Source organism: Stegodyphus dumicola, chromosome 8 (assembly GCF_044657685.1).
Source record: "Stegodyphus dumicola isolate Sdum_Otavi_A_Nest chromosome 8, ASM4465768v1".
Taxonomy (NCBI): domain Eukaryota; kingdom Metazoa; phylum Arthropoda; class Arachnida; order Araneae; family Eresidae; genus Stegodyphus; species Stegodyphus dumicola.
Genome location: NC_140775.1, coordinates 57,353,685 through 57,381,567, shown reverse-complemented (window position 1 = coordinate 57,381,567; position 27,883 = coordinate 57,353,685). Strand labels below are relative to the sequence as shown.

General features: G+C 30.6%; 2 protein-coding genes across 7 annotated transcripts in view; one reads left to right on the top strand and one right to left on the bottom strand.

Annotated features, from left to right (window-relative positions):
• Positions 1-414: 414 nt before the first annotated feature.
• Positions 415-27,883, top strand: part of LOC118182964 (tubulin polyglutamylase complex subunit 2) — a 45,167-nt gene continuing 17,698 nt past the window's right edge. The window contains exons 1-7 of one of the 2 annotated variants that reach the window (XM_035352351.2): positions 415-632; positions 2,724-2,803; positions 15,796-15,883; positions 15,950-16,075; positions 17,528-17,638; positions 17,722-17,924; positions 21,338-21,390. In XM_035352351.2, coding sequence (XP_035208242.1) covers positions 578-632; positions 2,724-2,803; positions 15,796-15,883; positions 15,950-16,075; positions 17,528-17,638; positions 17,722-17,924; positions 21,338-21,390 — 716 coding nt within the window. In that variant the 5' untranslated portion in view covers positions 415-577. The remainder of the gene's footprint in view (positions 633-2,723; positions 2,804-15,795; positions 15,884-15,949; positions 16,076-17,527; positions 17,639-17,721; positions 17,925-21,337; positions 21,391-27,883) is intronic. The other variant, XM_035352352.2, reaches the window with a different exon arrangement.
• The window catches only part of Kdsr (3-ketodihydrosphingosine reductase), a 56,839-nt gene continuing 46,727 nt past the window's right edge, over positions 17,772-27,883 (bottom strand). For 4 of the 5 annotated variants that reach the window (XM_035352347.2, XM_035352350.2, XM_035352345.2 and 1 more), the window contains one exon: positions 22,073-23,993. In XM_035352347.2, coding sequence (XP_035208238.1) covers positions 23,889-23,993 — 105 coding nt within the window. In that variant the 3' untranslated portion in view covers positions 22,073-23,888. Of the gene's footprint in view, positions 17,911-22,072; positions 23,994-27,883 lie in introns of those variants that run through there. The other variant, XM_035352348.2, reaches the window with a different exon arrangement.

The following is a 27,883-nucleotide window of genomic DNA, read 5'->3' as shown; positions in this document are numbered from 1 at the left end:
AGCTCAGGTTTCAAATGTGTTTCCTGTATAAGAATTACATCAGGTTCCAGTTCCAGAAGAAGATCGCCAAATTAATCTTTTTTGTTAAAAAGGCCGTGAAAGAATTTTGATGTTTTTCTGATTAATATTACCTGGCATATTAAAGGCAATTACTAATTTTGTCAAGAATGTCCCCAATTGCACTTATTTTCGAGGCGAAGTTTGCTTCTTCATAGTTTTGAGATCTTCTATAATAACAGTCCATATTGTTTTTAATGAACCTAAATTAAATAATTCTGAAAAAGTGGAGCTTGTGGTTGGAATTTCAGATAAGTTGGCGTTTTTATTATTTTCTGGCTTCGGTGCAGTAGTAGTAATAACAAAGATGGCATCCAGAAGAAATTTAGCAGCGTTACTAAGGTTACGCTTGTATGTATGGCAATTACAGCTCCTTTTAGCAGCTTCGATGTCGTGTGTGTTGTATATGAAAATGTAAATCTAGTGAACTCGCCTGTTTTGTATATCTATTTCACAATCAGCATTTTCTTATATTGATAAGCCTTAAATATTTTAGTATTTATCATTTAAACAAATAACAATGGATCGCAGTGCTTTTATAGAAAATCTAACATTAGGAACTGTCAAATATTTTGGTACGCATTAAATGATGTAGTATATATACTCACTATAATTGAAGTGAACATTACAATTATTACTATTTTTTTTAATTATTAAATTATCCATGTATGCAGTTGTTCAATGGGATGTATTTTGATATTTCGGCGAATCTTAAATTATGAAACTCTTATCATACGTTTACAAAGTAATTACAGAGAGTAATTTTATTCATAAACAGAAGTTAAATTGGAACAGCTTGAGTATAGGACCCCATTGGCGATTTTTTGGCTTGGTCGCCAAGCCATGGAAAAGCCGTTAAAATTGAAAACACAAGTTAGAAAGCACGTTTTAACCAGAAAAAATTTTAGAATATATGTTTAAACAGCAAATTTGAAGGTACATAAGTAAGTAGGGGCACATTTTAAGTAGTAATATTGAAAATAGATGTTAGAATGTACATTTTAACAAGAAAAATTTTAAATACAAATTTAGAATATATATTTAAACAGTGAAACTGAAAATAAATAAATAACGGCATATTTTTAGCAGGCATACTGAAAATACAAATTACAAGCTGTAAAATTGAAAATAGGAGCTCAGAATACATGTTTAAGTTAAAAATATGAAATTGAAAATAGGAGTTAAGAATGCATGTTTAAATTAAAAGTAAAGAAAAGTTTGAAAATACACAAGTACATGGAGGCATATTTTAAGCAGCAATATTGAAAATGCAATTTTTAAGTTATAAAACTGAAAACAGGAGTTCAGAATACATGTTTAAATTAAAAATAAAAGAAATGCTGGAAAGTTAGTAAAGTTTACAAAATCATGGTAAATTTACAAAGAAATCCTATACTCTGCCCAGTTTATGTCCCTTACAATTTCGAGAAATTTGTTGAATACAACAATATATTGCTCCTTTGAAGAAGATGTCACTTTCCAGTTTAAAACAGGTGGGAATGCGACAGGGTTGCCGAAGTGGAGTATTCTAGAATTTGCTGGGTTACCAGAAAAACAACCATCCAAAAAGTGCGCCAAGCCAATGGGGTCCTATACTCAAGCTGTACAGTTAAATTAAATATATCTTATAATAGGAGGTACTCAGTAAGTGACCTCAATTAATTGTAATTATTAGTAAATTAGAATTGCATATCTTGGTCAAATTTAAGAAAGAACACTTAGATGTTTTGTCTTTGTCTAAAAAAGAAGTAATTTTTCTTGTATTAACAAGAACTTGGAGAAAGGTCTAACTGAGTTATATTCTGGAACTGCTGAATTTTACACACTTAATAGTTTTCTTTTTATTGTAAAATTAACATTTTAAAGGTCATGATTTGGTAATGAGCATATATATAGTTAGAGAAATATGCATAATTAATTCAATGACAGTTGAATAAAGCATCGTGTTTTAACTTGATAAAACATCTTAGAGCTAAAACATAAATGCTGTAATTAAAAAAAAATAACAAATTTTTGATTAATTTTGTATAATTTTATAACTGCTATAATATATTGAGTTTTTTTAATATTGCATTATGTTATTAATAAACTAAAAAAAATCTTTAAACAAAAAAAAAAAAAAAAAAAAAAAAAGTAAGATTTAGTGGATATTTTAAAAATTTGTGCATTAGTTGAAAACAAAAGTGCTCATATTATTTAAGCACTGTTTAAGCTATTTAAGTACTTAAGTAGTTTAAACTAAGTACTTTTTAACTATATAAAGCTTAAACAGTTCTTAAACCATGGTGCTTAAACACTTTAAAATTTATTTATGTACTTTCTGTTTGTTGAACAAAAGTTAGAAAGTTTCAGTTCAAATATACTGATATGGAAGCATCCTTCTTTTTAGTTTAATGTGCCTAGTACAAATTCTAAAACCACTGTAATCAATCCAAGTTTTGTTTCTGGTAGTTCTAGTATTTAATATAAAAAAGTATAAATCTAAGTTCCATTATAATACTGGACAGCATTAAATAATTTTTGTCATTAAAGTAACATTTTGTGATTCATCATAATAAAGATAATTGTGGGTCTCTCATAAAGTAATTAATAATATTTTCTATTGCTCAAAATAGCCATTTAGCAGCACAAATATAATCACTCTATTTATTTAATTCTTTTTTCAGAAAAATTACCTTGTGTCAAATCAACAGTTATATCAGAAAAAGCACATGTGCAAGAGGCTGCAATAACATTATGGGAACAGGTAATTTTAAATAATTTCTGTAGTAATTTGCAGTGTTACTTAAGTGTTTATCTCTTAATCATAAAAATTAGAAATATAGTATTTATGTATACTTAACTATTATCGCAACCACCTTAGAAGAAGTTGCCAAATTTTCAGTAGTCAATCTTTGGATTATGGTAACTTGGTGATTTTTTGACGAAAATTTGGCGACCAACCCTGCTACAGCAACCTGCTAGTTTTTGTTTGGATGCCATTTTGTTTTCACGAAGTAAAGACATTTTTTTTTTTTTTTTAATACTAAAAAATTTTTTTACAACAATCTGCTAGCTAAATTATGCTTATGCTAGAACTTTTGTGGAACAAAAGTGCTTAATCATGACGAAGATTAGGTGCGAAATTTGGACAAAGTGCAGAATCGCCCCCTGCTTACCGCGTCTTTAAGAATTGCACATACACGGTATCATCCATGTACACGTCAACCTATTTTCACTTAAAAAAACATCCCAGAATTGCACAAAAATGGCATTGCGCACACTCTTGACTTTATCCATGTACACTGCTAAAGTCCTAGCTAGTAACCTTTATCGCCTTATCAAAATGTCGCAAAACTACCTGTTACCATATTCCAAAGATTAGCCTTTTCAGTATGTGCCAAATTATGGCAACAATGCACATAAACATTCTGATAGAAACAGTGCTCATAACAGTCCTTTAATCAAGAAACATCACCAATTTCATATGTCCCCCCCCCGCGAAGTTCCTACTAGTTTTATAAATAAAGCATAATATTTTTGGCCTTAATTTTAATTTTAAAGTAAGTGCTTGTGGAATTTGCCAGCAATGGAAGAAACTGTGATAAAATTTCTGCAAGAATAGAAAATTTTGCCGAAAAATCTATGAAAGGAACATTGAAAAGATGGATTTGGTAGATAGCCAATGTTGCTGAGGTGTGCGCAATGTTGAGTCTTTGATGTTTTTTTTAAGTGAAAACAGATTGCTGTGTACTTGGGAAGAAGAAGGAAAAACTATTTCAAGGTACCTCTTGGCGAAAATTGGTGATTTTTTGGCACCATTCCTGTTTATGTGTAGTGCCTTCCCATAATAATTAAACAAAACATAATTAAAACAAAACAAAAAAAAAATATAATCTCAATAAACTTTATAAAAATTTAAAATCAAAATAAAACAAAGAAATAACATAAAAATGAAAATGCATGTTATCTAATCTGCACAGTACAAAAAGGAAAAATCGACTTGCCTTATTTAGAAATTTCTGTGTTTTCTATGTGTAGCACGTAGAATACCTTAAAAGCACCCAAAAACTGTTTAAAATTATCTGAACTAGAATTTGTATATTGCCATCATATATTCACAAAAGTAAAAATAAAAAATATCTTCCATTCTGCTGGTGGCATTTCTTTCGTAAATACCATTTTATACCACATACCTTCCATATTGTTGTTGATCTGAGCTCCGGTTTCCAAATCCTTAAATGTCACTGTATAATTTACTGAGAGGTGAATGAAGCTGTTTAAATTTTTATTTACACACCAGTCAATCAATGTTTTCTCTCCCATTCATTCCAAATTGTACAGAAACTTCAGGTTAATCTTATCATCGGGAACCATTTTATGGTGTAAGCACAAAATAACCAATGTGCTTCCTAACCAAACATCCAATGCAGAAATAAGCCTTAAAAAATATTTTCCCAATAATCAAAATCACTGCAGTCATGCATTACAACCAATCATGTCATAATAGGGTTTCCAAAACATTCGCCATAAAATACTCAGTTTACCATAAATGAAACAACTTGGCCATAATCCAAGGGGTACCCTAAAGTATAGACTACACAAGAAGAATAGTACAAAAAATTATAGAATGATTTAGTGAAGAATGTATTTTTTTAATGTATCATGTAATCTTTATTTAATAATTAAAATTTATATTTTAAATTGATAAAGCGTGTTTTCTTTTCTTATGTTGATACTGTCTGCTGATTTACAATAAATACCAATAGTTTGAGAATCTTTCAAAAAAAATTCGCAAAAACCACCAGATTGCACCTGATAAGTATCTTACATATTCATCTGTAAAAAATTGCCAAATTGTGCAAACAATAATAAGAAACAAATATGAGGTATTTGCTTTTAATATTCCTATGATAACATGTGAACTATGCAAAATTATAGGACTTTGTAATGTTTGTAAGGCCATAACAAATTTTACTCATAAATTGAAATTGCTTTTGTTGGTTTAAAAGTAATAAAATTTAGACTATATCATTAATACATCTGAAATTATTTCATTTGCCTTCTAGACAAATGCTGTATAAACTTGAAAGTTATATAAATTATTTGAAGTTATACAAATCAGCAGCAAATAAATCTTAGTAGTATGACATTCAATTACATAAATCAAAATATAATAAAGCAAAAATTCTACTTAGTCTATAAAAAGAAAATATAATGTTAATATTAATCAATAACTCAATTACATTATATGTTGAGTAGATACTGGAGTGACTGTAATAAAATTTGATAAAATAATGTGAACAGTAAAATGTATTTTTTGGTACTATTCCGTTTTGAGGACCGTTGTGCAAAAGCACCAAATCTAGCAACTTGCCCATTTAACAGCATGCCATATCTAGCGTACGCGCTGATTTCAAATTGCGTAAGTTTAGAAATTCTATATATCTTAAGACACCTTTGAAATACTAGTTTAATTTTTAAATCCTTTTTTGATATCCTATGTATTTAACAATTTGGGAATTGCACACGACGAAAAGTCTGCAATAGAATTTTTTCAAAGAAAAGCCATCATTCATTATAGAAAATTATGTTTTAATAACCAACAAGATGAAATTATGCTTTAGTGATAACTCGGTAACAAAATAGTGATGCAGGAATCCATTATGTTTAGCCCCTTTTTCATATAAATTATAATAATGATCTGAAATAGTTATTTACTCTTATGCTTCCATTCAGTTATGTTGAGCCTTTTTTATATAAATTATAATAATAAAAAAGTATTATATGAAATTGACCTTTCATCTAAATTAAAACAATGATCTTAGATAATTATTTACTAATATACTTCCTTTCTTGCCTTAGGGTTGCAGATATTATTTTTGGCAGCACTGGCATAAACAATAATTTGGCGGTTTTTTACGGTCATCAAAACGGAATAGTACCTATTTTTTTAATTTACATCATGCCACATTAAAAATTTTGTTTTTCAATCATTGGTTTTAGTTAATTATGCCAAAAAGGGAATAATATAATGTTATAGCTGTCGTAACATTCTTGGTTGTATGTGACTAAAACTAAAATTATGCTGTTTTGTAATTTTTATATAAAATTTTCTTTTTAGTTATGCATGACCAAGAATATTATAAAAGCTTAAATTTCTTTAGAGCATTTAATTAAAATCCTTTTACTTAAAAACTTATTTTATGCTTTTTAATCTATAAAATGCAAAGAATAATTAAAAAAAGAAAATCATATTGACTGAGGGAACTAATCCCTCTAATTTACATAGCAATAAAGTACAGTTGCTGTAATCTTTTCTTCAAGAGCTTGCCATCTATCCAATGATTAAAGGATGATATTCATTTTGTTCATATAAATTTCTGAAAGTTTTAGAAATCCAATCTCATCATTATTTAAAATCAAAGGGCTGCTAACAATAAATTTTTTTTATTTAAAATTCCACCATTTTCAGCTATTGTGTAATAAATAAGACAGTTGAATGATTTTTTTAAAAAATATCATTATTTGGTAAATTAGTCTAGAACATTAAATAAAAATCAGTGTTTGGAAGGTCATATTTTTACCTTTACAATAGAGTTAAAATCAAATGCTGTAATGACTTACTTGACCATTAAATAATATGTGAGAAATGTTCAGGACTAAATTTTAAAAAATATGTATCAAATTTGGAAGAAAAAACTCTAGAATACAGTATTATACATGCATAAACTTTCCAAGAAAATCTTCTTGTTGAAGGAAGTTAAAATTTAAGTTTTGACTTAAATAAACAGTGACTGAAACCAAACTAAATAAAACTGCATAAAAACAGAAATATTAGTTTTAGTGACTGTGTATATTTAAGGGAAGAAACACACACAAAAAATAAATTACAAATGCATGATCAAATGTGCAGTGTTTCTAGCTCTTTTTATGCGTTCATTTAGGTCCTAAGTAAATTTTATTGGTTAGATTTTTTTCACAATGCTTTCAGTACTGACCCCTAACTGTGCCACAGTTTCTGGTTTATTATTATAATTTTTTTAAATTCTTATTTTCTGTTTTGCTATTATTGCCAAATAGAGCAAATATTGGTCAGGTATAATAGCCATCAGTATTATTTTATTTTATCTTGCATTTAGTAAGTCATGCTTTTAAAGCATGAAAGAAATGGGTTTTTTGTTATGGCATAATTATGTTCTACATTTCTTGATTTCAGTTTAGTTATAGAAATCTGGGATTTCATTATTAATATCTGCCTCTCTATTTGATGAATATTTGAAATTAAAAAATATATATATATTACTTTTATTTACTCTTGCACTACTTTGTATGTTATGACTATTTCTATGTTATATAATTTTTCTTGTTGCTTTATTTTAAGAAAATTTTAAATGGTGAGAAAATCTGAAATTTTGCCACTTTTAGGTATGATACTGTTAGTAGAAAAATACTGCTTTTTCTCTATAAATCAATAAGGAAATCTATACGAAAACATTTAGGGAATCAGGTTCGAAGAGCCTGGTTGCCAATTATCTTTTAGTTGTATAAGTTGAGGGTTTTTGAATCTTAGAGAAAGTTTCTGGAACTCGCCCCATACTTTTAGAATTTAGCAAGCTCTACTTAAAAGTGATTATCCCTACATCTACATTCTCTTGCAGCCGATACTTTAAACTTACGCTTTTACAAAAGTGCTTGAACCAGGTTATACTTTAGTTCATTGAATGTGAAGTCTTAGACTACTCTATCAACGTCAATATCAATTTCTCAATTAAAATTTGTCTAAGTATTTTTTATTAATATTTTAAATATCAATATCAAATTTCTCAATTTAACAATATTGTTAAAGTTTCAAATCATGAATGATGAATATGATCATAAATTTCACATATTTTTAAGTTTTACCATTTTGTAATCACATCGTACTCAACAGTTTTATTCACCTTTTCTTGAGCTTCTTTCTTTCATCTTCTCTTCTTGAACTAGTAAGACTTTTGTATCCTTTTGCATTAACCCTCTGAGCGACGCAGGAGTTTAGATCTATCATGAAGACTGGTATTAAAACAGCATTTATTAATTAAGTTTAATTACATATTATAGTCTGTATTTTCATAAACTTACATTCATTAAGATGATATTTACATTATTAAAGAAAGTAAGAAAACAGAATATCTTAAATTATAAGCTAATATATTCCAAGTAGCAAAACTTCTGATGACCAGATAAAGCTGGTCATAATGCTCAGAGGGTTAATGTTATACTGGGGGGGGATGGCTGACAAATCTTCTCTTTGGCATTTGCTGTAGACTTCAATATTTCAACAATCTAAGTCATGTGGAGATTTAATCATTCCGTGTTCTGTTTCTTTGACTGTTTACTTTAACTATCAGCAGAAAATAGTTACTAAACTCACTCAGTATAGCATATGTAGTATAGGAATGGAAAGAAAACAGTAAAGGAACAGAGATTTATTTCCATTACCCATGAGATGAGTGATCTGAAGTCTATTTTTTGACAGTGGTGATCACCATTGAGGCATGTATGTGGACATCAAAACATGTCATAGGGCACATGAAAATATAAAGGTGTTAATCTTTTTTAAGAGAGCTTACTGAATGGTTATGCATGAATGTTATTACGATGCAAGTATGAGGAACTTGCATTGTGTTCAAGAAAGAAATGTATTTCTTATTTTGCTGTACTGTATAAATTTGTATAAGTGCAGGAAAGAAGTCACAGCACCTTCTTTTGGTTTGGTATTAGTTGTGCCCAAGACAGCTGCTATTCTTTGATCAGAAAATGTTTTTTATGGGATGTATGTACCGCTGTGTATGGTATAATAGTTAAGAGGGTTAACTGCACATGAATTTGAGCCTTTAGACAAAAACCAAATACTATTTATAATTCTAATGTTTGTGTGCAAGATCAATATTTAAAATTCTGTTGAGCCTGAAACCCTTCTGAGAGCTTACTAGTGGGAGAAGAGGGATACAAGATCTTCAGTTTTTTCTTTTCTTTGGGATCCTTTCAGTCAAAACTGGAATGTAAGTTTGTCAGATAGCCTTATATGTTTAGCTTTAAATTAAATAATACAATTCATTTCAGAAGACTGACTTTTGCTTATTTAAATTATATAGAAATGAGAGCAAGTATCTTGTGCTGATATGCTTGATACACATATCACAAATAATAAGAGAAGATTGGGTATTAGGATTCTAAGTATGCATATACATCCTAGCCCCCCCCCCCCCCCCGAAAAAAAACACCCACATGTCTAGAAAAAGAATTGGATCACGAGGAAACTGTAACCCCTTTGCTATCAGAGTAGTCTAGGATATGGGAAAGACAATGAGGAAAACATGAGAACAGTTGGAGAATCGGATAACATCATTTATTGCATGAAGAGTAGTCCAGAACCATAACAGCTTAATTTGGCATAGGACTATCACTGATACATGTGGAAATGTAATCTGGCATCGATGCATTCAAATGGCTAATGCTTCTTTCCCACATTCAGTATAATTATGCAGCCAGGTCAGACATATTTTGCAATGGTTGGAGCTGGTAGCCAACATATTCAGTGGGAGAAAGTTTGGGTGACTGGTATGGTCTTGACAGGGTTGCCATTTGTTGTAAAGTCCATGGTGACATGTGCAGCATGCAGAGAAGCATTCTTTATATTAAAAATAGTCTCCAGCAGACTCAGCAGCATGGGTACTATGACAAGTTGCAAGATATCATTGACATAGGCTGGTCAAGGTAGTGCTCAGGATGACTAAATTTGAGCGGATGTGATTTGTATTAACACTCTATGTAGTAATATGAGACATAATGGAAGTATGCCACTCCATAATAACATGGGGTGAGCAGCATTGGCTTGGCTGCCTTTATATATAGTTGTGGCAATCTTTCAAGTCAAGCAAGAATCTGGATTTGTTGCTAAAAGCAATACAATTCCAATACTGCTACTTTCCACAGGCATGATTACTGTAGCAAATATTGGCTATAATATGATGGAAATGGCTGGGCTTTTATAAGAAGTGCCGGCAATGCAGTCCACAATCAGCCATTCATAATACAGTACAAAGTCCGTAATCTGGAATGATCTATAATCTGGACCTCAAAGCCACAAACTTACGCATGCGCGTAAAGCCAGTAAAGCGTTTACCCATGTGCGCTTCCGATAGTGAAGAAAGTAACAGAGAACGTTATTGAAAACGAAAAAATTTCGATTGACAAGTTAGTGTGTATTCTCGACACAGCAATTACAGGACTTGAACAGTGGAACTTTGTAACTGAACAAGAAATTATGTCTGTTTATAGAATTAAAGAGAAAGTATTAGCACAAAAAATGAAGCAACTTAAACAACTTACATTTACAGAAATGTTTACTAAAGTAAACAAATAAATATTAAGCGCTTTTTTTTTTTTTTTTTTTTTTTTTTTGTAAATTTTGATACCCTTTAAATCATAATTGCTCTTTATTTCATAATTACGGTTTCATATTTTAAATTGTATAATTTCTGCATGCCATCTTACCAGATTTAAATTGATGATCTATAATTCGGAAAAATACCTAATCCGGAATCGCCAAAGAGCCATGAGCCACTCCATAATGACATGAGTATAGCTGGATCTGTGCACAGATTTGTCCTTCATGACCTGCCACTGCTCTCTGCCTACTCATAGATGGCATGCTGGAACCACTGCTCACAATATCGTCTTGCTCTTTCATTACCTCGACAGTCATGTCTGGCTATTTGGTGATATGACCACCCTGCTTCCTGGAAGGCAGTGATACATCCTTTGTAGAACTTGCATATGCTTCAAATGCATATGCCCTTGTTGAGTGAGTCTTCAAGTCATTGCCTGCGGCCAACAATATTTTGACAAAAACCAGTTTATATTTACATGCTTGGCAAGCACCTGTCCTTTTGTGTCTGACAGCCTGCTCTATTCTGATCCACCCCATACATGCACTCTGTGCATGTTTCATAACATGCATAACTGGATTTGGGACATTTGAATGTCAAATGTTCCATTATGTTTTTACTGTTCATGGATTTTTTTCCTACATATAAAATATTTGCTATGTTTCTGAATAGATGGCGGTAATAGTTAGCAATTTCATAGCTATGATTTGGAGACATTAGAAATTTGTTTATTAGTCTGCACCCTTTATTGATTATTTCATGATCATGTCAAGTTTTAGGAGACTGAAAGAGTAATATATGAAATCTAATTTTATTAGGATGAGTTCCGTATTATTATCTTCATCTTGGTTATTATTCTTTTTATGTTTTATTTATGCATAAATTAGAAAATTAGATGTGACAGAATACAAAGTTATAGATTCTATACCAATATCTGTTTCGTCTTTGAGAATTTTCAAAATTCAGTATTAGCTTTTCACTAAAATGCTTCAAACATCTATCCTCCTTTTTTTCTTTTTTTTAAACTTAAATACATTCATTGCTTTTTGAAATTCTCAAATAATACAGTCAAAAATCTTTAATCCAGACTCGCCGGGACTTCGGCGATTCCGGATTATAGATCATCAGTCTAAATCTGGTAAGATGGCATGCAGAAATTATAAACCGTAATTTATGAAATAAAAAGCAATTATGATCTAAAGGGTATCAAAATTTACAAAAAAAAAAAAAGCTTTATATTTATTTGTTTACTTTATTAAACATTTCTTTCAACTGGCGCATGCGTAATGCATACATTACGCATAGTCGAAATTAGAAAATTGCAACCAGAAAACTATTTGTTGTGTATTCGTGATATTTATAATGATGAGGAATTTGATTTAAATCATAGCAAAGACGGAGTACATCGAGATGAAATACTACATTTAGTAAGGAATTATAAGCCGAATAAAATAAAAACATCTGCCCTGAAGATAAGGATAGTGCTGACAGATCAACTTCCAGTTCATTGCGCGCAACGTTCCCCCCCTCCCGCAGAGCAGTGTGAAATTGATAAACATATTTCGGAATGATAAGAGAATCAAAGGATATGCCTTTATCTATTTTTGGCAGTAATTCTACTTTTTGTTTGATGGACATAGAAACATGCTTTCGCTTTGTAGATCCTTTGGTAGCTCCAGAATCGGAAATTCTTTTTGACATAATCGAAAGTTCAAGCTTACTTTTATAAAATTGCTCTAACAGTGTGCAAAAAATAATAAGCCTGATCCAATTAGAAGATTAAGGAACAATGCAATCTGCAACATTAACTGAAATAGATAATTAGATAATTTTAGCTTAGCTTATACCGTCCATTATACATTAAACGTGCATGCGTAGACACATATGCGCATGCGTAAAGGTATCATGCGCATGCGCAGAAAGTTTGTAGCTTTGAGGTCCGGTTTGTATAATTTTTTGTGTATTTGTTTTTGAAAGTTTGTAGCTTTGAGGTGATTATAGATCATTCTGGATTATGGACGTCTGGATTAAAGACTTTTCACTGTATATTGTTACGAATTTTGTATATAAGTAAATAATTTTAGTGAAATTATACATGAAGCTGTATATTTCTGTATAATGTAACATGAAATGCTTGAAAGAGATGAAGCTTTGCCAGAAAAATAAGAATACATGCAAGTCTATTTAACACTGTGTAATGGCTCTGGTTCTGCCGACTAATTTTGTCACCAAATTTGGCGAGAAATCGCCAAACTTGGTGACATTTCAGTTCAGTCCCTGTATAACTGTAATGGATCCCTATCTGTAACAGTAACCATATCTGGTCCTCGTGTGTAACTTGAACCATATATTCCTCCCACTAATTTCGAGAATTAGAAGGTACTAAAGAATTTTTGTCGGCCGGGGGAAAATTAGTGTAACTCGTGATTGTGCTCTGCAATGCTGAGAAGAGCTGTACAAGTGATTTTATGGAAAATTCCAGAAATGTGCAGTGTTTCTATTGATAAAAAAAAATTTTACATGTTTGAAAACAGTTATATTTAAAGGGATAGCACAGAGAGGCATTAAGTAACTGATTGCTTCCTTTATTTTTAAACTGGGGTAAAATAAATTTTGAAAGTTAAAAATATCTTATTGGAGATATTTGAATGTTAAATTTTTTGAAAACTTATATTACAAGTGAAAAGCAGAGAGAGAGAGAGAAAAAAAACTCGTATATTAGACTGTTGTTGTTAATGCAGCAGTTATTCATTAACTACAGTCCAATATCCAACTGTATGATAAATTTTCTTTCCCATGTAAGACATTCCATGGTAGGATCCATTATCTACCCCATAAAGTATATTCAGTAATAAAGACATTAATTACATACAAACAAATGAACGCATAAAAACGCACATTAATTACATACAAATAATGTATGAGATTTAAATTAAAAAAATAAGAATTTTTTTAAAAGAAAACGATTTTCTGGATAACTCTTACTTAACATAATTTTTTATTGAGAGATGTATTCAGCCATTTGTCAAAAGCAATAACTCTGTGAATGCTTTTTGATTACTTTTTAATCATTGTTCCAAGGTTCAGGAAGGTTAAGTTGTGGAGTAAACTTGATAATTCTCTTATACAGTATAAAGTCATGACGAAATAATCAAAAGTCTCAATTGTATCACCAGCTACCTTTAAAAAAAAAAAAAAAAGAAATATATGCTTTACACATGCGCATTTGATATTTTTTATAATAAAACACGTGGAGGATCTCGATTTTTAGTTTAACTCAGGCACTAAATAAAATATTTCCATATTGAAGAAACAATCATTTATTAGCATAAGCCTGTATGATTAAATGTAGTAGTCGGTTTGCTTGGCATATATCTGTATATCAAACCATCTTACGCCGAAACATAACCCACATGTCAAACTGGAGAACCATTATTTATTATTTTTTTCTTTCAGCATTGTATGACTATCAACTCACGACACCTTAGGAAACTTATCCTAACTCTGAACATTGATGTATGTGTTGACAAGGAGAAATTAAATAGAAACTTTTTTCCATATGCAAAAAATAAATTTTGTAAATATAACATAGGCTAAAAGATTATATTTAGTGCTTCTTGAATTGAGAACAACCAATTTGTTACTCAGATAAGCCTAGAATGCGGGAGAATTAAAAGGATGACAAAATCTTAAGTTATTTAGGGAAAGCACTGGGATACAAAATTTTGAGGCAGCAAAATTTTTAGTACTAAGGGAGGAACATGGTAGCAGAATTTAGGACCTGCAGAGACTGCTCCGAGCTGCAAAATCCCAATCAGCTGTCCTGGATAAGCCTTAAGTATATGCGGGAATTTATTTATTCCGGATTCAGGTAAGCATGTGTGAGAAATAGGTGTAAGTATAATGAATAACTAACTGATATAATTCAGCATATGATAGAGGCAAAAGAAAATTTAAGCAAAACAACATGTCTTTAATCCCTAATAGTGTATAACGGATGCTTGCTAAGCTTTATGGTGATAGCCACAAATTTGAAAGTTTTCAGATGTCGCAAATAAAAATCGAAATTTTCCAAATAATGGAATTTGTGAAGAAATGTGGAGAAGTAATAAATGATAAAACAAATGTTTTCCACTGCGATGACAATGCCCCAATCAACTAATGGACAGTAAAATTTGTATTATGGTTCTAAATCCAGAAAATGTTGCTGCCGATAGTGAAGAAAGTGACAAAGAGGTTGCTTAGAACGAAAAAAATCCGATTGGCTGTTTGGTGGGAATTCTTGACGCAGCAAATACAGGACCTTGAACAATACAAATTTGTAACTAAACAAGAAATTATGTCAACCTATAAAGAAAAAAATATTACCACAAAAATGAAGAAACTCAAACAACTTACATTGAAAAGAAATGTTCAGTAAAGCAAAAAAAAAAAAAAAAACCCCATTGAGCTTTTTTTTTTTTTTTTGCAAATTTTGAGTCCTTAAAGTTCATAAATGTTCAATTATTTCATATTTCTAATTTTATAATTTCTACATCTCTTCTTACTAGATCTAAGCATCTAATATTTGAAAAAATCCTTATCCGGAATCCGAAGTTCTGACATATCCGGATCTCGCACTTCGTACTGTACAGAGAATACGGAATAGGTGCTTAATTGAATTATTTTGGGGAGAAAAACAAATATGTAAATGCAAAATATAAGAAAATCTACAGATGTGAAAGATGGCAAGTAACAGTAACTGAATGGATATGTATATGGAAGGCTAAATAGATGAATTTAAAAAAAATATGATTTATTAAACATCTAATGCACTTTTAAAGTAATTCACATCTATAGGTTAATCAAACAGCTTGTCTGCCCTCGATGCTTTTTAATATTCTAATAAACTCTTTCAGTACTTTCCCATTAACATCTTATTTGGTATCATCCTATTAGCATTCGGTAATTCACATCAGCAGTAGCAAGTTATTGTGAAAAATTATTTAATGCAGCAATTGAATCAACAGAAAGAAAAATCAATAAATGCAGCTTTAAAGATCTTCAATGTTAAACAACGGCAAATTATCTGATCTGAGATAAGTTATTTAACATACTGTATATATGTGTAATATATGAATAAAATTCGAATAATATGCATTAAAATGCTAAGTGATGCATAAAAAATGTGTGAAATTTTCCCGTAGACAGGAATCATTTGAAAAGTAATTACAGATTTTTATTTATATATAATTTTATAGATAAATTTCTGCCATTTATATAATATTCTTTAATTTCTAAATACTATTTTGGAGAAAAAAGGTTATTGTTTGAACATTTTTTTTAGAAAAATGGTTGCACTTTACCTCAAGATCTGAAGAATTTCTATTTAGCTACAGATGGTTTGCAGATAAAATGGTTTTGGAAGCAAAGAGGTACTGCATTTTTCATTTTTCTTCTTTTTCATGCATGTTCATGATTATAATTATTTTGATATTTAGGTGAAACTGTGCCTTGTGGTGTAATTGAGGTAGCTCGTTTGAGTCATCTGAAGAGCATTGGACCTAAAAGGCAAAGTGTAAATTCAGAGCTTCCTACTGTTTTGGATATTGAAAGTGACACAGAAGGTAAAACAATTTATTTGGCTCTTAACAGCATACTTAGGACTTTTATGTGACTTTAACCTTTTAACTGTCAAGTTATTTTGATGATTTGGGTGCATAAATTGTCAATTTTTTTTTTATTTCAAAAATGAAATGTTTGTCTCGCAGTCAAAAAAATCAAAAAATGGCACGCACTTTGAACTTTAACCTCTGTCCTTTGAAACCTTCAGTAAAATGCTGCCATCCGTTGAACTGAAGCCGAAATTAACTTCTCACGATATATATTTGGGTATAACAATACGATACACTAAAAAAAAATTAGCCCGAGTATTTGGAATACCAGTACTGTGCCCGAGATTATTTTGGGCATGAAAGTTAAAAGGTTAAACTTCTACCTTGAAGTTAGAAAATGGACTTGTTTTTAGGTATCTTCAAAATTTCTTATTTTATGCCTTTACCATAATAATTTCCTTCAGATTTAAATTGTGCAGCATAACAAGAAATTTTATTTATACATGAGAAATGGGTAGCAATGTATAGTGTGGAAGTGTAAAGAATAGCACTGACTAATTGACTTTTTTGAAATATACAACACAATAATATTAGTACATCTATTAGTAAGTTTTTTAATTGGCTGAATTCTTTTCAAAAACTCTGATTTTCGAGTGATAAAATTAGGGTTGGGAATGATATGCGAGCAAATACTTTTAGACTGAAATATGTATTATTAATTTTTTAATTGGTATAAATTCTTTCTGAATAAAATGAACTTAAGTCCACTGTGAAAAAACTGTATGAGAATATCATAAATAATGAATTTAGATTGCTTTCGTTGTAATGCAAACCGCTTAATATATGAAATTATATGCAGACTATATACATTATTATGCTTAATATATGCAGACTGCTTAATATGAAAAAGAGAACTGAATCAGTCTTACATATAGCATATGTTCTTACCTTACGATGCTGAATGCAAACTCTGTTATTATTTAAATATGATACTTTGCATCCTACTTAATGCCTGTATACCATGATTTCTGCAAAATGTTCTATAAAATGCAAATTACATACAGTATGCATTTGATCGGTAGCTTCAGTATTATTCATAAGTATGCAAGTCGTAATTTTTAATTTCATTATATGACATCTTCTATATTATTTATTTTTGGTTAAAATTTCTGTAATTAAATAGTATAGTTCTTTAATTTTTTTTTTAAAAATGACTTATGGCTTTAGTTTTGTACTTATTTATTACTGATGAAATTTTTATAATAAATAAGCATCAGTATCATTTAAATAAATTTCACAAATTCATATTTGTTTTTATTTTGTTGCTGATAAAATCTAACATACATCATTAGTGTTTAAAATTGTTTGTTTGTTGAAACTGATAATTTCTATTAGATTGTGTTTAAAAATACTTGCAGTTTTTAACTTAGAATATTACTGTTTTAAATTCATTTTCATTTCTAGAATTGTGTGAAGGTCATGTAAAACCAAAGTTTAAAGATGGCTGCAAAATATTTGTGCTAGATCACTGTCAAGGAGCTGGAAAAGTATGCCTTGTTTATCCAAAGCGAAAAGGTAATAAATATAAATATTTTAAATGTCACAGATTTAAAAAAATGCATAATTTTACTTTGCTTATGTTATATAACTAATATCAGACATCACTTGTCTTTCCATGAATACAGATTCATCTGGTGATAGTAGTTCTCAACAACCCTCAGTTTGGTTCCTAGATAGAGCACTTGATTTTCATTACTTAACTTCAGATTTTGCTTCATATTACAGACTAGCCCTAGCACATTTAGGTATCCCACAGTGGCAATTACTTTTCACACCTTATGGACCTCCTACAAGAACAAGGGTAATAATATTTAAAGATTATTATTTTTTCTGAAATATTATACCTCATCTTTAAAACTAATGTCTCTACTTAAAAACTAAATATATAATATTTATATTATCTTAAAAACTAAATATATAATATTTACAGTGGATGGACAAAAATATGGAAACACCTTGTGAAATGCATGTTTGAAAAGAAAGATTGATTTTAATGAAATATGTAGGTGGCGCTGGCGTTTTTGACTACTGACGCCACCTATACAACTTCGTAAATGTGCTAAACAGTTCAGTTGTTGTCGGAGTACTGTTATGTGAGGTTGTCATTGCATTATGTCAGAGTTAACAGACTTCGAACGTGGGCAAATTGTTGGAGCACGTATGGTAGGTGCTTCTGTAAGCAAGGTAGCCGAGGTGTTTAGTGTTTCAAGAGGTACTGTATCGAAGATTTATTCCGCATATTTGAAAAGCGGAAAAACATCATCTGCTAAATCACAGCGCAGACGAAAGTGTGTCCTGAGTGATCGTGAAAGACGATCATTAAGGGCAATTGTGATGAAAAATAAGAAGACCACAGCTGCAAAAGTTACTGCAGAAATGAATGTTGTGTTACCGAACCCTGTGAGTACCAAAACAATTGGAAGGGAGCTTCATAAACGGGGAATTGCTGGCCGTGCTGCAATTGAGAAGCCACTCATCAGTGATGCCAATGCCCGTAACAGGAAAAGGTGGTGTTTAAGTCAGAAAGCCTGGACTATATAGAGCAGTGGAAGCGAGTAATATGGTCTGACGAGTCTTCTTTCACATTGTTTCCCACTTCTGGCCGAGTTTACGTCTGGAGAACGCCATCTCTAGCCTATAATACAGACTGCTTGTTGCCAATAGTGAAACATGGCAGGGGTTCTGTTATGGTTTGGGCAGCCATATCGTGGTTCTCTGCTAGCCCCATGATAACTGTGTCAGGGCACATGACTGCCAAGACTTATGTGAACATTTTGGTCAATCAAGTTCATCCCATGGTACAAACTTTGTTCCCCGATGGTGATGGTGTCTTCCAAGATGACAAAGCCCCTGTTCACACAGCTCACATTGTCCAGGACTGGTTTTCTGAGCACGAGGATGAGTTGTCCCATCTTCCCTGGATATATAGTATAAACGATATAAAGTAGAAGTACAAACAAAAAAATTAAAATAAAAATTGCTGCTTTTGAACTAGACATTAATGAGTAATGAAAATATATTGCTAGGAAACTGTTTTTGTCTCAAATGAAAGAATTTTACCATCCTGTATGTTTCTTAAGAATAATTATAATGAATTTTTCTCATTTTCCTTAACTATTAACTTACATGAGTGCATCTGTTACTTTATTTATTAAACACTTTATAGAAAGATTATAGAAAATTAGTTGTCATACGTGAAAAAATCTTAAGATTTTGAATAATTTATGTTAATTTATTGAAAAATATCAATAAGATAAATATGTTTTACAGAAAATTCAATTGAATTAATAATTTAAAATGGGTAATTCAATGAGGAATTTAATCAATGCTGATAATACAATATATTGTATTTCTGCCCTAGCTTCTTAGTGACAGGTTCTAAAACTTAAAAAAGATATTCATGTAATTTTCTCCTTCCTAAAACATTCCAAGAATGACCTCTCATAAATTTTAAAATGGATTTGTCCACGTAGTGATTGTTTTCATCTTACTAACAAAGGCAAACCCTCACAAACTACCTGCAAAGGTCAGTCCAAATTTTATCTTCTAACTGTTGAACTTTATGCCAGCCTAGTACAGAAATAACCAAACAAAGCAAAGCAAACACAAACTAAAATTCAGTTTACGATTTCATCGAGTCAGTTGCACATTCACCACCTCTAATTATTTATGGATGATTTTGAGGCTTAAGGAGTAGTAGAGACAACAATAAAAATGGGCAAGATTCAAATTACAGGGAAACAGAAATGAAGGTAACTTATTAGGTATTATAATGTTAATATTACTATGCATTCTCATTGGAATGTAGGTTTCTTTTAAAAATATTACAGTGATAGTTGCATTTAGTTTATTTATGACTATTTTTTATTTGTTATTTTCTTACTGTTACTTGTAACTGCATCAATTTGAAATTAAATTATTTGCATAATGTTCCTTTTTTGAATTTTTTTTAACCTTTTTGAGTACATTATTCTATTCAATTTTACTGTGAAAGTTTAAAAGTAAAAAATATGTTCTAGCATCTTAAAAATGATTAATACAATGAAATACCACCATAATAATGTATTTAATTACATTCAATGCATTTGTTAATACTTCTCAATGCAATGCTAATTTTTCTGAATTTTTTTTAAATATATTAATTGTGTGATTCTCTACATTATGAAAATAATATAGCATTATTGTTTATACATATGCACATTTTGTCCAGGATCAGCTTTAAAGAATTTTCATGGAAAAGGTTAAAAACTATTATGTTGTCATCCATGGAAACAAAACTCTTCTACATAAGATAAAGTTATGCATTTGTTCAACTTATTAACAGACTGAAAAACTGATTCCGTGTATTCCTATTACTTTTTGTCATTTAAAAGCAATCATTGTCTCGAAAGTTAGTTATATGCACGTTATTCTATTTTTTTTTTTTTTAATCAGACAAATAAGTGTTTAATAAATGACTTTGTAAATTGGCAATATAAAATTCTGTAATCCACTATTTCAATTTTCAAAAATCTTATGCTAAAGGTAAACTGTGATTTTAGTCCCTGTGATGTTAACTGTACTCATTTTAATTTTATATATACAAATTTAGTTATTAACAAATATTAATTATTGCATAATCCCCATTTCATAATAGGAAAAACATTGGGAGAAAATTAGATATTTAGATGGAAAAGCTAATATAACTTAATATACGATTTTAATTTCAGGCAAGTAATTTATTATAAATAGGGAGTTTAATTTTAAATTATATTGTTTTAAAAATCTCTCTTGGGTGATAAAATGAACATGCTGTACCAGTAAAATAAAAATGTTGGCACTTTTCTGTTATTGGGACCAGATTCAAAAATGTATGTATTGTAACTTATTTGCGTTGCTACACTACCAACATACCAGTTAGAAATGTAAAGAAACCTGACACATAAAATATCAGAGCTTGAAGATGCGCACACTTAAAAATGTTTTCCAGTTATTCTGTAAGTTTGACTAATAAAGTTGATTATTCGATCCAAAATGACAAGATTTCTTTACCTTCATTATAATATGTATGTTTGTGCATACTTACATGTATGCACACACTTCTGAATCCTGTCCTAGTAATAGATTTAGATAACAGTACCAAATTTCTAATTTTTGATTACACATAATCTTGAAAAGAAAAAATATAGAGCCTAAATGCTATTTAGTAAATCTTAATATATTTTTTCTTTTTAGTTGCTGTTGAATATGTTTGCTCCTGAGAGACTTGTTCAAAAAATCTTTACTCTGTAAGACAAAATTATTTATACTGAATATTAATGAAATAGGAAGATTTTTTATTGAAATATAACATTTTATTCTGTTATGCTTTTAATGCATTAAGACCTTTGTAAGAGAAGTGCAATAACAAAAAGCATACATTCCCTGTTTATTCAGTAATTTTACTGTAAAGATTAAAATTGTCTTAGGATCTTAATATTTCTGCTATAGATATGCTGTTAAAAACCATTAATTTATCTCCTATTTGACAAAGTAACTGTGTACGAAATGATATGTGTGTAACAAATGTGTAATTTTAAAAAATAATTCATTTAAAAGAATATAAAGTTTCATATTGCTCACATTATAAGATTCTACAGGAATTGGAGCATTAAGTTTATAATATGAGATAAATTATATTTAATTTATACAAAATATGAGTTTCCAATTAAACAGTATCAAATCCAATAAAATATTGCCTTATACAGATTATATAATGTTATAACTGAAAAGTTGATAACTGTCTAGTTTATTAAAGAGTTTATTATTCATTACATAAGTTGTCCAATTCAGTTTTTAATTATTCTCAATTTTTTACATTTAAATTCTATGAATGTATGGTTTTTATTATAGTTGTTTTTGTAACAATTTTATTCCAAAAATTCTAGTCTGTTACTGTTATTTATGTGTAAAGAAAAATTATGCGATGTATAACATTTATGCATTTTATTAAAATGTGAAATCTTTGGAATGCCTGTGCACATCATTCCTATGCTGAAAATATAAGAAAAATTAAAAAATTTTTTGTAAATTAAATTATACATCAAAGCTTAAAAAAACATATAAATGATTCAAATGTGTAATCACTAAATCCCCGATATACCATTTAAGACAAAAAAATTGACACATGAAGAAGAAATCATCTGATTGTAACAAAATTCCAGATCCAAATACAAATACATGCTAAAAAATTAACTGGCACTTGCACTTAAAATGAACTTAAAAATAAGATAAAATACTCTAGGCTGATATGCTGAAACAATGTTTAAACATAGATCAAAAGGAAGAGCTTTTGCAGACAATCTGTCTACATCGTCAACTTGAAGAAGAATGGATGGTTTGATCAAGTTCATTGCCTTATATTGAGAATTGCTTCACTCAGAATTGACATCCAGATGTATTGAAGATCTCTGTTGCAACATGGTTTAGTAATGATTTCAGGCATTTCTTTAATTTTGAGGCTGTTTTTATGCAGTGGTCTGGAGATGATACAATCAGTTACTGAGTGTGGATGCTGAGAGAAATATTTAACAAAAGATATCCTATTTTCATTGATAAACTGGTTGACAGAGAGTGCATATATCTTTTTTTTTTTTTTTTTTTTATGTTCAGCAATTATAATGCTAGCTTTCTAACGTGCAGTTGCCCTTAAAGAGGTAAGGAAGTCCAATCAATGATCACTTGACATTTGATGATGATGGCAGGAATGGTTGAACTACGGCACTGCACAATGAAGGCAGTGGACAGATAGTGAGACCATAGCGTATCTCAGAGCAGTTGTTGCAGCTTCTCATTATCAATGATCTATAGTGTAACTGGGACACCAGTGGCTTCAAAGACCATTAATAAGGGACTCGGAGAATAGAATCTGTTCTCATAATGCTCACTGCACTGACTACACATCATCTATGTACATTTATTTAAAAGCACATTTGCAGCAATGCTGAGCTCATCTAACCTGGAATGACAGGGTTTTCAGGAATGAATCTTACTTTGATTTGAGCCACAATGACCACAATCACTATCATGTATCACAGAGAATAAAAGCAGTAAGTTATAGTCTAAGGTGCAATTTCATGATAGTTGGACCGCTTTGGTTGCCATCCATGACATTCTTGCAGCAGGATAATACACCAACGATTTTCTATGACCTATTCTGTCACCCTTCCTTTTGAGACACCTTGAGCTTAATTTTAACAGAATAATGATCAGCCACATATGAAAGAAATTTCAACTGACTGTCTCATATTTGTTAAACTTCCCTTGCTGGTTAGATCACCAGATCTTTACCCAAAAGAGCTTGTCTGGGGGTCTTATGAAAGGCATTTCCTTAACAATTAGAGACAGTTTGGCAAAATATTCCACAACAGGTCAAATATTATGAGACAATGTCAAGCTAAATAACAGTTTCCATAAGGGCTCTAGGGGTAAGCCAAAGCTTTATTGATTTATTCACTATATGCAGCTGTAGCTCTTTAGTAAAACACTTTCTGAAATTTTGTTTCTTTTTCATTGCACATTTACCAGAATACATCCTATTTGGATATCTTCTTGAAGCTTTTTGGGGGAAGAGTTGGTCTTGGAGTGCATTTTTAGTAATTTAAATTTTTAGCTTTGGAATAATCTCTAGTCTTGGACTAATCTTTTAGTCTTGCAGGGCATACTTTAGTAATCCAAATTCGCATTTATATCAAAAAAGAAAGAAGAAGCACTTTTATAACATGATTACTCTAACAGTTGTTTTTCTTTAACTTTTGTTTCTTTCTCTCTCTTTGGCACTTTGATAAACAATGTCATTACATTTCCATAAATAAAATACGATGCACAGCCGTAAAAAGCCAGTTGTCATCATCTGCCAAAATAAATAAATAAATGAAAGCACTTTATCATACAAACTGTATTCTACCTTACTTCTAACATATCAGATCTTTTCTCATGATACACTGTATTAAAGAAATAAAATAACGTTGAAACACAATAAAATACAAGCTTTATCATTTTATTTTAAATTTTGGGAAAGATTAGTAATTTTTTGTGTGAAATGAAACTTTTATCTGCAGAAATTGCTATGAGGAATACTCAAATTCTTGTAGATTAAAAGCAAAACATTGAAAAACCATGCGTATTTGTGAACATCAAATAAGTACTTAATAAAAATACACAGTTTAATGTTATTTTTAAGCAGTTTAATTAGGAGAATAAGTTTATTAGGCTTGTAAATTAAATTTGCATTCCAAACAAGAATATACTTAACAAACAAGAATAAACAAGAAAGAAAAAAGTTTATATTACTTTTGTACTTTAGTGGGGGAGGGGGGGTCGGTGAGAAACAGAAGATTAACAGCTATACACATAATTCATTCTTGTAATTTAACAATTTATTTTTTAACGATTTTTTAACAATATTTTTATATCCCAGAGTATATTCAATTAAATTACATTTTGTGAACACCAGGCCATAACTTCTTGGGGTTCATATCACGTGTTGTCATGCCTATCAGTGTGAAACAACTGGTCATAGCAGTGGATTTTCTGACACAAAACCATAGCGATTTATATGTGCCAAACACATGTTAAGTATTTCCACAGAGACACAAGCACATAGACAAACAACAAGTTTAAAAACAACAGCATAAAATCAAAATAAGCGATAAAAAGATAAATTTTGAAATAAATAGATAAAATTCAGATAATGATATATGTAAAACAGGAAAAAAGTCAGAAACATTAATTATTTTCTTTATCAAATGCCTGGCCATTTGACCATCAGGTCATTAGGTAATGAGCTCTTCAATACTTCTTCCCAATACAGTCAAAACTCTTAAGTCCAGAGGAGCAGCGTCTATGACTTATCCAGCATCACACAAAGCACATAAAGGTGAGGCAGTCAGATTAAAATAAAACAAATGAGCACCAAGGCAGTATGTCCAGTCAATAGTCTAAACTCAGCCACAGCAGTAGCAACTATCGAAATTTATAACCAGAAATTCTGGTTGGGTCAAGCTTATCTGGGCTCCTGAATGCCCGCCTCAAATGTCCCAATGAATAAACCTGTACTGTACCCATTAAGTTGGAAATCTTTTTTAAGAGTGATACTTTGTCAAGAGTTGACACAGTATGGTTTATCCCTCCCTAGTTCCATGAAGTGCATGTAGTGACAAACATTCCTTTCCAACATGTACAAAGAGCTTGCATGATAATCAAGAGTGATTTCATGAATTGTAACTTTTCTTACACATTATCAGCTGAGCCAGCCAGTATACATTCAATTCTGAGTGCACATGATTAACCTGTTCATGAGTTTTGATGAGTGGAAATGTTTACAGGGTATTCATGATACAATTTTTTTTGCAGCAGACTTGGAGCAACCAAATTCATCAATAATATCTGAAATTATATGACCCATCTTCCTAGCAGCAATACTTACACTATATTCAAATTCAGGTAACCCTTGCATCTAGTAATGTTGAATGAACAATCAAGGTAGGCAGAAATGAATGCTAGATGTTTCATGAAAAACCCCTATACATTTGCAATTCAAAGCATTACTATTTTGAAAAAATTGTAGAGACATTAGGATATTTTTGAAAGCAGGCAAGATAAAAAATTAGCAATTCTTTGCTGGGAACTGAATCGCGGACCTCTGGATACACGCCCAGTGTGCAGACCACCATACCATGAAGGCATGCCAAGAAAGTGGGAGAAATGCCTTATATGCTCCCCCTTTTAAAGGGCAACTGAGGTTTTCAGAGGACCCAGTCGTCAAATCTTAGATGTGGAGAACCATCATCCAACACCCTTTTAGTTCGGGCACCACTGTAGAGACATTAGGATATTTTTGGAAGCAGAAAAGATGAAAAATTAGCAATGCCTTCGCCGGGAATCGAACTGTGCACCTCTGGATACGCGCCCAGCATGCAGACCACCACACCATGAAGGCATGCCAAGAAAATAAGAGAAATACCTTAAAAAATAATAAAAGTCTTTTTTTCAGTGCTACTTTCATAATTTTTGGTCTTTTAGTACATTAACAGCAGAAGGTCTATCGACTCCAAATTATATTTATTCTACATGTATCCAAAAATGTAATTTAACACTTAAAATGAATCCAGTATTAATGATGACTATCAATGCCATTATGTATAAATTTAAAGCAATAATTCAATATTAAAAACAAAATTTAAAAGACTTGACTATTCACAATCAGTTAAAGAAGAATAAAATTGAAGCATACTTTTACATGCATTAGAAAATGCCATTTAACCCTTTGATGGTTACGAACGAGTTCAGCTGGCAATCGAATCGTGCTTCATAATGAGCGCACACGAGTTCTGCTCGGGAACAAGATTTCGACCGAAATGGTTAGAAACAAGCACAACTCGCGTAGTGAAATTTTTTCCCAATGCGCGTTGACGAGCTGAGTTCATTCGCCATTATTATTCTGCATTTATTATGTTAAAAAGGAATCCTACTCACGAAATTTTCATAATGAAGGGGGAATTTTTTTTTACCTTGTTCTTTTTATGCATATTTTGGCACGTTTTCTTAGGGTGTTTGTAAAGTAAAATGGCTCAAAAGCGAAAGTTAGATAATTCTGATGATGATTATGATTGTGATACAGAAAGCTTATCAAGTTTTGAGTCTGATGAAGACTTTGTTCACAGTATATCAAGCTCAGAAGACGATTTTTCGAGTGTTCGACAGTGGTGTAAAATTGATTCAAGTTCTCACGCTCCTAGCCGATTTAGTTTTACTGGTTAATTTAGTTTATATATATCACACACAAAATATAATAATTGTGTGTGATAATATATATCACACACAAAAAGATTTTTAGGTAATTACTGTATTTAAATGCTTCATAAAGTTTTACATTAGTTGTGTTTATTTAGTCCTTTCAATTTAATATTTGTCTTATATTTATAATTTACTATTTAATAATTATCATTTATTAATTATTTCAAAGTATGTAAAAACTGTTATTTATGTGCTACAAATACTTAAAAAAAATTTTTAAATGCTTGAGGGGAGCTATGTATGTCATTGCCAGAGAAGGGTGATCTTTTCAGAAGAACGGTAGGGGAAAACAGCTGCCACATTCGACTACTGTTTACTCGTAATGCTGCGCGAATTAAGTAAATGAAAACTGCTCATTTCCCTAATCATCAAAGTGTTAAACTAATAGACTCAGGCAATGAAATGTAGCAATCAGGGTATTGAAAAAAAGGATGTAATTTTTTTTGTAAGGTTATTCTATGTTCACTTTTTTCACCAAAAATTTTAGCAGTTTTGATATTTCTTTAACTTATTATAATAATTTTACAATTACCAAACATTTTTACATAATGTATCTGAAAATATATAAAGATAAGAAAATACAGACAAAGAAAAAAATGAAAATGTTTCGAGGCATTCTTTTTATAACATAAATGTTCATTTTCCTTGCTTTGCACGTGACGCTGTCATTTTGTCTGTTACTTGCATAAAATTTTCACATTGTTCTATGTCTTAAAATTAGAAAATAAAGTTAATGACCTAAAACTGCAATACTATACTATATTACAGTAAAAGTGAAAAAATTGACAGTTTCACTCACGGATTTGCGCAATGCTCATGGGGTACCACAAAATTTTTGTAAATATTATGGGGTCCTGGGAGGTCGTTAAAAACTCTGAATGATAAAAAGGGGTCATGACTGAAAAAAGTTTTAGAAACCCTGTGCTAATACATATATCATGGATA